The following is an 11,193-nucleotide window of genomic DNA, read 5'->3' on the forward strand; positions in this document are numbered from 1 at the left end:
GCTTTGTGTACTCCCCATTCCCCACCACACAGCAGGGGCTCTGTGCCCTCCCTCCTCCTTCTGCCCACATGGCAGAGGCTCTGTGTGCCCCCATGTCCTCCCCCTATTCCATTGCCCTCATTCTCCCCCCCCCCTCCGTGTCCCCTCCCTTTCCTCCAACACTAGGGCTCCTTATAAGCCAAACAGACTGCCATTTAGTTGAGTGTAAGACCTTGCTTCGCCCAGCCAGGTATTATGATTATTGGTTAAACTTACGAGGCCTTACACTCAACTCAGTGGCATTTCTCTGTCTGTAATGTGAAAACTTTTGAAATGCCTCAACTGATCAATTGTAAAAATTCAGGGAATGTTCTAGATATCAATGAGCAAAACCCTATTGATTTTGGTTAAAATCAGAAAACCAGAAACAGGAAATGGGGGATGCACAGAGCCCCTTGCATCTGGTTAGCAAACTCATCAGTTTCAACCACTTCCGTAATCGTCTTTAGAGAAGGCCCTTCATTTTTGGTGTTTATCCATTGTCTCTAAAAAATGTCCAGGTTTTGAAAAAGCCAATAATGAGTTTTATCGATTTCCACCCAGATTTTGGCTTTTCCTGGACTTTGCTCCCCCTTTACAGTTTCTGCCAGAATTCAGCGCAGCCCTGTTCACTTCCTCTGTGCCGTGGCAGAGCGAGATGGGCAGGGAGCTGAGTCCTGTCAGCCAAGACCACCCAACCGCTGCAGCAGCAGGCCCTCAGGGAGTAGAAGGGTGCACCCTGTGAGTACTAGCCCCCTGCTGGACAGAGCCCACTCCTGACAACCCTGCAATACAGCCTCAAGGCAGGGGAAGCAGGTGACAGAATGATTCAGTCCAGTGTTAGGACACCTGCCTAGTAGGTGGGAGACCCTGGGTCCAGTCCCCCTCCTTCAGATAACGCTTTCATTATTTATTCACAATGGATTAGCTTCAACAGGAGAGAGTGAGGGTTCCACACATGAGTATATCCCATAGCCCAGTGTTTAGAGCACTCCTGAAAAGTGGGAAACTGCTGTTCAAATCCTGTCTCCCCCTCTGGCAGAGAGGAGGGAATTGAACTTGACTCTCTCACATCCTAGCTGAGTTCTCTAATCACTGGACTAAAAGTTGAAGGTGGGAATCACCTCCACCCCTGTTTTGTGTGGAGATTTTTGGGGGTAAAGGCCGACTCAGCCCCCGAAGCCGTACAGGGTGCGCCCCTGGCGTTTCAGGTCGTACACCACATCCATGGCTGTCACTGTCTTGCGCTTAGCGTGCTCGGTGTAGGTCACCGCATCATGGATCACGTTCTCCAGAAAAACCTTCAGCACCCCACGGGTCTCTTCATAGATCAACCCCGAGATGTGCTTCACCCTGCCGTGGCGAGCCAAGCGGCGGATCGCTGGCTTCGTAATGCCCTGGATGTTGTCTCGCAAGACCTTGCGGTGCCTCTTAGCACCTCCCTTGCCCAGCCCCTTTCCGCCCTTGCTGCGACCAGACATCTTACAAACAGGCAGCTAACACGGAGCAAAGCAGGCACCTAACTCATTCCTTCAACAAGACTTAGGTCCCTACCCCAGTGAGAGGGGCAGAGCTTAGCACACATCCCTGTTGTCAGCATCTCCCATTGGCTAGCTTAGGCAGGGAGCCGCCTAGCTTGCTGGCTTTTGTGGATTGTAGTCTTAGGTGCCTATCTCTCCTCATTGTATAGCAGCCCAGGCACCTAACTCAGGCTTTGTGGATTGTTGTGTCATTCCTGTGATTTTCTAGGTGTCTAAAAGTTAGACACTTTGATGCTCAGCATTGTAACACCTAAATCCCTTTGTGGATCTCACTCTTTGGAGCCCAAGCCCAATGCCTAAATACTTTAAAAAATGGACTATAATTGTTTAAAATACAGCACAACTGGCTCTTGTGGGTTTTAAAGTTCTTTTATGAAGTCATCCCAATTGAAATGTAGTAATTATTTGAGGGTCCCGAGTTTTTTTTTAAACAAATAGATTATAAGTATCAGTTGGTAGCTGAGTTAGTCTGTATCCACAAAAACAATGAGGAGTCCGGTGGCACCTAATATATATCTCATAGAGCTGGAAGGGACCCTGAAAGGTCATTGAGTCCAGCCCCCTGCCTTTACTAACAGGACCAAGTACTGATTTTGCTCTAGATCTCTAAGTGGTCCCCTCAAGGATTGAACTCACAACCCTGGGTTTAACAGGCCAATGCTCAAACCACTGAGCTATCCCTCCTCCAACAGATATAACAGATTTATAAATCTGTTAGTCTTTAAGGTGCCTCCGGACGCCTTGTTGTTTAAATAGATTATAGTATTCTTGAGCATTTTGGAGGTTGCGGTTTTTCAAGGATGCTACATTAAACATCCGCCCTACTCTGCTGGAAGCATACAGAACCCAAGTTGCCATAAATGATTATGCAGCAAGACTTAGTGATAATTTAATTTTGTGTAGTGTAGTAAAACTAGAGGGAAAGACAATACAGTTTGTCCACTGTAAGTAAGTTCAGCCATGGAATATAGATATTTAGTTACCCATAAAAGGGAATGCAAGAGAATAAAAGAACAGAGAAGTCAAAGCTAAGTTTGCTGGAGAAGGGGGTCTATGTCTTGGTGTAATGGCACATCCTCACTTCAAGTAGTGCCCCTTTGTATCAAGGTGCAGTGTTGGCAGGGGACCTTACCTCTGGCACTCCCGATGGTCACTCCCTCAGCCCTGCAACAGCTCCCCCCCCCAGGTCTTTGGCATCATGGCCTTCTGGCCAAGTCATATAAAAGTTCACTCCCTTTCTGGGGTAACAAAAAGTCCAAAACAAATGCCCAAGCTTACTGTTCTTCTGGGGCTCCTCTGAAGTCCTCTGCTTCTTGGCCCCTTCTTCTGGCCCCTGCAGAGCTTCTCTGGTTCCTCTTACAGGATTCCCACACTGCCTCCTCTCTCCAGGGACACTGGCAGCTCCATTTACAGGTCTCCCTGCTCCAGGTAGGCCCTATGTAAGAGCTCTCCCACAGGAACGTACTGCTCTCTGTGGGTCTCTTCTATTCCCTGTTCCCATTCCAGAACTTCAGCCCCAGGACTGTGTCCCTGGACAGCTGGCCCCTTGTTTCAGGGGCTTATCACAGGAATTAGCTCTACTCTTATGGCTCAGCATTTTAGTCACAGCCAGCCCCAGACTGCTAGGCTTCCCTTTACAGGTAAGTCCTACCTCCTCTGCATCTCTCTTACACTGACTTCCCTGCTCTGTTTCAGTAGTCCTTTCTGATTCCTTACAGCTGGGGTCACTAACCATCAACTGGGGGCTAGCTGGTAGACCTCAGGCAAGGCTGAGCCTGGCTGCCTTAAAGGGCCAGCAGCCAACCTGTGACATTGAGCAAGGAGAGCTCTAGGTTGATCCCAGTCTTTCCAGAGATGTATGTTTGCATCATACATCTCAGCGTGCCAATGCCTTACTGTCAGACACCGTGTGACAAAGATTGTGGTCATGGGCGTACAGATGTTGTCTGTGCAGGAACCTTAAAATGCTGTGGAAGTAATTCATTTAGCATAAATGACTCTTTCTATAACTTCAGCTTTATGCGTCTTTATTTCTGATGTAAATAATTTTTAACAATAAAATTGAGGGGAGACCAAATTTGTGTGGAAAGGGAATAACTTTGAGACTAACATGAGTGATATCCCTTGAAAGGAGGACATGTGAGAGGTCTGGTTTGCACTGACACTTGATGTCGGAGGAGTTGAGACTTACTGTGGATTTTAGTGCAAAAGGTTCCACCTCTCTACTGTAGCTGGTTCTTGCTATATGGGTGATATATCGCCAGCACAGCGCATGCTGGAGTAAGGCCTAGCAGTGAACCTTGCAAGGAACTGGAGCTGGCCTCTGGGGAACAAGGACATTTGTTTTTGTTATTTGTACATGAGCTCTGTTAGATTTTTAAACTAACATATACAGTAGGTGGTAAAATTAGATTTTTTAAAGCCCTAGGAAAAACAGTGCATTATGTTAAAATAAAATCATTTACCCAAACCCTCTAGGTTGGCTCTTTCTGTAGCAGTCTGACAACACCTGATAAATGCATGCTGGGGTTTCAGTCACATGGAATGGAAGCTAGTGAGATATATCAAGATCTAATTAGCTGTGAGAAAAGATAATTTATAAAGGGCTGGTCTACACTAACCCCCCCACTTCGGACTAAGGTACGCAAATTCAGCTACGTTAATAACGTAGCTGAATTCGAAGTACCTTAGTCCGAAGTTACCGCGGTCCAGACGCGGCAGGAAGGCTCCCCCGTCGATGCTGTGTACTCCGCTCGCCGAGCTGGAGTACCAGCGTCGAAGGCGAGCACTTCCGGGATCGATCCGGGGCACTTCCGGGATCGATCCGGGATCGATTTATCGCGTCTTAACCAGACGCGATAAATCGAACTCAGAAAATCGATTGCTTACATCCGGACCCGGATGTAAGTGAAGACGTACCCAAAGACCCAATTCTGCAAACAGTTACTACCCAGCATAGTGCTTACTACTATGAGTAGTCCCATTGAATAGAGTTTCTCATGGTAATAAATACTTTGCTAAATAGTAAGGGCTCAGTCCTTCAAGATGCTGAGCACCTCCTGCTGGGTGCTGAGTGACCTCATTTTCCACTGAAATCAACAGGAGTTGAGATTGCGTAACACATTGGCAAAGATGCTGATGGCCTTGTAAGGTTAGGCCCTAAGACCTTCACTGGGTCTCTGCATGTGTGCAGAGGTTTGCCTGTGTGGAACAATTTGCAGCATCAGTCCCTGCATTAGTAGAGTTGTGGATGACCCTCTTACCATAGTTATTTAGGGAAGTGGTTCTCAACCCAGGGTACACGTACCCCTGGGGGTACGCAGAGGTCTTCCAGGGGGAACATCAACTCATCTAGGTAGTTGCCTAGTTTTACAACAGGCTACATAAAAAGCACTAGTGAAGTCAGTGCAAACTAAAATCCCATACAGTGACTTATTTATACTTCTCTATATACTACACTGAAATGTAAGTACAGTATTTATATTCCAATTGATTTATTTTATAATTATATGGTAAAAATGAGAAGGTAAGCAATTTTTCAGTAATAGTGTGCTGTGACACTTTTGTATTTTTATGCCTGATTTTGTAAGCAAGTAGTTTTTAAGTGAGGTGAAACTTGGGGGTGCGCAAGACAAATCAGACTCCTGAGAGGGGTACAGTAGTCTGGAAAGGTTGAGAGCTACTGATTTAGGGCACTCAGAACATCTTACTTAAATTCCTGGATTTAAAAAAAAAGCATTTACAAGTCACCTTTAGGAACAAGTTGTTAAAAAGTGCTATACCCTTCATACCTGGTTAAGAACTGAACATGGAAAAATAAACAAAAGAAGGATTCTTCCCCCCTCCCGACCCTCCCCGCCCCCCGACCCCAATAGAGTATGATCCAAAGTCCGCTGAAGTCAATAGAAGTCTTTCAGTTGGTTTTGGTGGGAACTAGATCAGGCCCATAGGGAGCTAGATATTTTTTTATTTGTGAAGCAAAGTTTTTAAGCATAGACACAATGAACCAATTCAAGAAGCAGCAAGCATTGCTGGATAATGATCTAATGGGATTAAAATGCTTTCTCTCCCCAACAGTTGGTTTCAGTTTTGTGTTTTAAATGATAGCAACAAAAGAAAAATACTAATATTTCACACGCTACAGTTTTAAACTTTACAGACTTGATATGATTTCTAGGTCAAGTTCTCTCTTTTGTTGAGAAGCCCTTGTTTCAAAGAAAAATGGGCCCTTGTTTAGTCTTTGCATTGAGTTCACTGTAAGAATGATAAAACCTCTTTACTGATAATGAATTCCATAAATAGAGTTTAGCTCAGCAGTTAGCTCATTTTCAAAGTATGTTAAGCTAAACGGGAACAAGGGATCTTTATTCCAGAATAAGGGTGTCTACATGTGGACTTTTTCTGGAATAACTGTTCCTGAATAACTCCATGTGTAGACAAGTTCTAAGTACTGTTTCCAACCTAGCCCCCAATCTAAATAAAGAAACAGTCAAGAAATCATGGTTTGAAAGATCAGGCATAAAGAACAGTAGTCATTTTTCTCATGATTTATTTTTGAAGTGCGGAGATATGGCCTTACTTCATGAGTCAACTTATTGCATCCATTTATGATGGTGTTTTCTTAGCAACTGTGGCTCTGTTTTAGATCTGGATTTTCAATTATTGTTTTTGTTTAGAAAGATATAAAGCGATGACACCTCTTCCTGCTGCTGAAGATAGCGACTGTGCCTTGTGAGCAGGCTAAGTCAATTTCTTTTTCTCTCTGAAGTACAATAGGTATTGTTTTTAAAAAGTATAGATGCAGAAGTGCCTGCTTGTGCATGTGGAATGCCTGTCTGTGTACAGTATTGATTACAATAACTGAACACATTCCCAATAATTTTGGATAACATGTATCAGGCTGTAACTGAGTGTGTAATTTTTTTGTTTAAAGAATGGGGTGAAAGTTAGTGTTGCCAACATGCTTTCCTTGCTTGCCTTCTTTACAGGCTTTCTTAAGGGCAGGGGTGTCATTTCAGAAAAATTCTAGGTGGAGCAAAGTTGTTTCAGCATATGAACATTATATGCAATTCTATCCTGCAAAGTTGGGGGGGGCGGGCCTGGAGAGTGGAAGACATAATGGAGCATACAGACCTATGAAAAATCTGGGTGGAGGGGATAAACCAAGGTCTGGGGGTGGGAGGTGACTGCCCAACTTGCCCCATAGCAAATGATGCTGCCCCTACTTATGGGGCTTTTTGATGTGGGGAGAAAGTGTCATCTTTAACAATGAACTTTTAGAAACATTAGAAATGTAGGTGGTAATTATAGGGCCCAGTCCTGCAAACTTGCTTTCTCAGATAATCAGTCCCATTAGTCAGTGGGATTACTTATGTGGGTACAGATTGCTACTGTGCAAATAGCTGTTAAAGTTATCTGAATGTAAAATGATGTTATGCAAATGAAACTGAAATTTCGTACATCTCTCATTTAACGTTCCCTTGGCTGTGTTTCAGTCTTGATGTATGGGCCTTGGGCAAAGGTACTGAAGGCTTGTATATGTTAAGGACCAAACTATGGCAGTTAAATTCCATCCTGCACTGGAGTTACTGTGGAGCCACACTGTTCTAGTAGGAGCACCAGGGAACTGTATGTGAGGGAAGCACAATATCTGGCATGCAGGAGAAGCCCAGCTGCTGTTACTAAGTTACGGCATGTGCTCCCCTCACGGTGTGCCACTTCTGCTGGCCATAGTTCATGGGGTGTCGGGCTCTGCCTTCTATGAATCTTCTCCCTTCCCCTTTTGTGCCCCAGGAGGTGCTAGCAAGGAGTAGTCCCTGTGCTCAGAAGAACACAAGGACCACAGTTGTGGCCAGCTTCTGTGACGGAGTATAAGAGGGTGGAGGATTCTCATTGTCTTGGGAGTTTTGTCTGAGGATAGATTGTGGGATTGAGCTCGTAAGGTGAAAAGATGCCTCTGAAGATTGTCCGTTGACTCAGAAGCCACTGCCTGTGTCACATAATCACTATGGGCCAGTAAGATTCACTTGAACTGGCTTCTGGCCCAAATTATTGACAAAGTTCTATCTGAGTCACAGTGCAGCTTTCGTGCTCAGTAGAGCAATGTTGACATGATTTTACAGGAAAAATGTCACAAACAGCATCAAACTTTGTACCTCATGTTTCTCAGTCTAACTATAGCTTTCGATACGGTCAACTGCCCTGCCCTCTGGAAATTGCTCGCTAAATTTGGATGTCCAGACAAATTTATTAACATCATTTGGCTAGTCTGTGAAGGCATGGCTGGAAGAGTTAATGTTTTGATGCTGATCTTATGGACCCATTTCCAATCATGAATGTGATGAAGCAAGGAACCTAGCCTTTTTGGTCTGTTCTTTGCTGTGCTGGTAGAGGAAGCCCTCCATGGCTCTTCAAATGGCATCTTTATACGCTTTTGCACTGGCAAGCTTTTTAATTTCTCTCGTCTATGTGTAAATACCAAGGTGATTGAAGTGTTGATCAAGGAACTGCTTTACACCAATGATTGTGCCTTGGTGGTACACTCCTGAAGCAGCACTATAAGATCTTGCAAACCACTTTGCTGTGGCAGCTCTTAGACTCATAGACTCATAGACTTTAAGGTCAGAAGGGACCAATATGGTCATCTAGTCTGACCTCCCGCATGATGCAGGCCACAAAAGCTGACCCACCCACTTTCCCTTAATTTAAAGACTTCAAGTCGCAGAGAATCCTCCAGCTTGCGACCCCTGCCCTATGCTGCGGAGGAAGGCGAAAAACCTCCAGGGCCTCTGCCAATCTACCCTGGAGGAAAATTCCTTCCCGACCCCAAATATGGCGATCAGTAGAACCCCGAGCATACAGGCAAGATTCTCCAGCCGGACCCTCATTTTACCAGCGATGGCACGTTAATGCCTAATTGACTAAAATCACGTTATCCCATCAAACCATTCCCTCCATAAACTTATCTAGCCTAATCTTGAAGCCAGAGAGGTCTTTAGCCCCCACCGTTTCCCTCGGAAGGCTGTTCCAAAATTTCACCCCTCTGACGGTTAGAAACCTTCGTCTAATTTCAAGCCTAAACTTCCCCATGGCCAGTTTATATCCATTTGTTCTCGTGTCCACATTAGTACTGAGCTGAAATAATTCCTCTCCCTCCCTGGTATTTATCCCTTTGATATATTTAAAGAGAGCAATCATATCCCCCCTCAGCCTTCTTTTGGTTAGGCTAAACAAACCGAGCTCCTCGAGTCTCCTTTCATAGGAAAGGTTTTCCATTCCTTGGATCATCCTAGTGGCCCTTCTCTGTACCCGTTCCAGTTTGAATTCATCCTTTTTAAACATAGGAGACCAGAACTGCACACAGTACTCCAAATGAGGTCTCACCAGCGCCTTGTATAACGGAAGCAGCACCTCCTTGTCCCTACTAGAAATACCTCGCCTAATGCATCCCAAGATCGCATTAGCTTTTTTCACAGCCACGTCACATTGCCGACTCATAGTCATCCTGCGATCAACCAGGACTCCGAGGTCCTTCTCCTCCTCCGTCACTTCCAACCGATGCGTCCCCAGCTTATAACTAAAATTCTTGTTAGTCATCCCTAAATGCATCACCTTACACTTCTCATTATTAAATCTCATCCTATTATTATTACTCCAATTTACAAGGTCATCCAAGTCTCTCTGCAGAATATCCCGATCCTTCTCCGAATTGGCAATACCTCCCAACTTTGTGTCATCCGCAAACTTTATCAGCCCACTCCTACATTCGGTTCCGAGGTCAGTAATGAATAGATTAAATAAAATCGGACCCCAAACCGAACCTTGAGGAACCCCACTGGTGACCTCCCTCCAACCTGACAGTTCACCTTTCAGTACTACCCGCTGCAGTCTCCCCTTTAACCAGTTCTTTATCCACCTCTGGATTTTCATATCGATCCCCATCTTTTCCAATTTAACCAATAATTCCTCATGCGGCACAGTATCAAACGCTTTACTAAAATCGAGGTATATTAGATCCACCGCATTTCCTTTATCTAGAAGGTCTGTTACTTTCTCAAAGAAGGAGATCAGGTTGGTTTGGCACGATCTGCCTTTCGTAAACCCATGTTGTAATTTGTCCCAATTGCCATTCACCTCAAGGTCCTTAACTACTTTCTCCTTCAAAATTTTTTCCAAGACCTTGCATACTACAGAAGTTAAACTAACAGGCCTGTAGTTACCCGGGTCACTTTTTTTCCCCTTCTTGAAAATAGGAACCACATTAGCTATTTTCCAGTCCAACGGTACCACCCCCGAGTTTACAGATTCATTAAAAATTATCGCTAAGGGGCTTGCAATTTCTTGCGCCAGTTCCTTTATTATTCTAGGATGAAGATCATCCGGTCCGCCCGATTTAGTCCCGTTTAGCTGGTCAAGTTTGGCTTCCACCTCTGATACTGTAATGTCAATTCCCCCTCCTTTATTCCCCTCTGTCCTGCTCCCTCTATTCCTAAGCCCTTCATTAGCCTTATTAAAGACCGATGCAAAATATTCATTTAGATATTGTGCCATGCCTAGATTATCCTTAATCTCCACTCCATCTACATTCTTCAGCGGTCCCACTTCCTCTTTCTTTGTTTTCTTCCTATTTATATGGCTATAAAACCTCTTACTATTGGATTTAATTCCCCTCGCGAGGTCCAACTCTACACGGCTTTTGGCCTTTCTCACTGCATCCCTACATGCTCTGACCTCAATAAGGTAGGTTTCCTTGCTGATCCCTCCCCTCTTCCATTCTTTGTACGCTTTCTGTTTTTTCTTAATCGCCCCTTTGAGATGCCCGCTCATCCAGCTAGGTCTAAATCTCCTGCCTACTAACCGTTTTCCCTTTCTCGTGATACAGGCCTTGGACAGCTCGTGCAACTTCAGCTTAAAATAATCCCAGGCGTCATCTGCCTTTAGATCCCTAAGTATGTTAGCCCAATCCACTTCCCTAAGTAGTTGCCTTAATTTATTAAAGTTGGCCTTTTTGAAATTGTAAACCTTAGTCACAGTTTTATTTCTGTTAATCCTTCCATTTAGTTTAAACCGAATTAGCTCATGGTCACTCGAGCCAAGGTTGTCCCCTACAACCATTTCCTCAACGAGGTCCTCACTACTCACCAGCACCAAATCTAAAATGGCATCCCCCCTCGTCGGTTCAGTTACTACTTGATGAAGGAATTCATCTGCTAGCACGTCTAGGAACATCTGAGCCCTATTATTGTTACTAGCATTTGTTCCCCAATCTATATCTGGGAAGTTAAAGCCCCCCATGATTACACAGTTCTTATCAGTTTTTACTTCCTTAAAAACATTAAATAGTTCTCTGTCCGCATCCAGGCTAGATCCTGGCGGTCTATAGCACACCCCAAGCACTATCTCAGGGGAGGCTCTAGTAGTTGTTTTACCCAGTGTAATTATTGCCCATACAGACTCCGTCTTATCCATTCCATCACTTATTATTTCTTTACATTTTAGCTCATTATTGACATACAATGCCACTCCCCCACCTTTGCCTTTTTTCCGGTCATTCCTAAACAGCACATACCGTTCCATACCTGTACTCCAGTCATGACTACCGTTCCACCACGTTTCGGTTATTCCTACGATATCA

General features: G+C 44.6%; 1 protein-coding gene across 1 annotated transcript; it reads right to left on the minus strand.

Moving 5' to 3' along the window:
* Positions 1-1,187: 1,187 nt before the first annotated feature.
* Positions 1,188-1,499, minus strand: LOC135877153 (histone H4-like). The gene has a single exon (XM_065402504.1). The coding sequence runs from the start codon at positions 1,497-1,499 to the stop codon at positions 1,188-1,190; it is 312 nt and encodes a 103-aa protein (XP_065258576.1).
* Positions 1,500-11,193: the final 9,694 nt, after the last annotated feature.

Source organism: Emys orbicularis, chromosome 4 (assembly GCF_028017835.1).
Source record: "Emys orbicularis isolate rEmyOrb1 chromosome 4, rEmyOrb1.hap1, whole genome shotgun sequence".
NCBI lineage: Eukaryota > Metazoa > Chordata > Testudines > Emydidae > Emys > Emys orbicularis.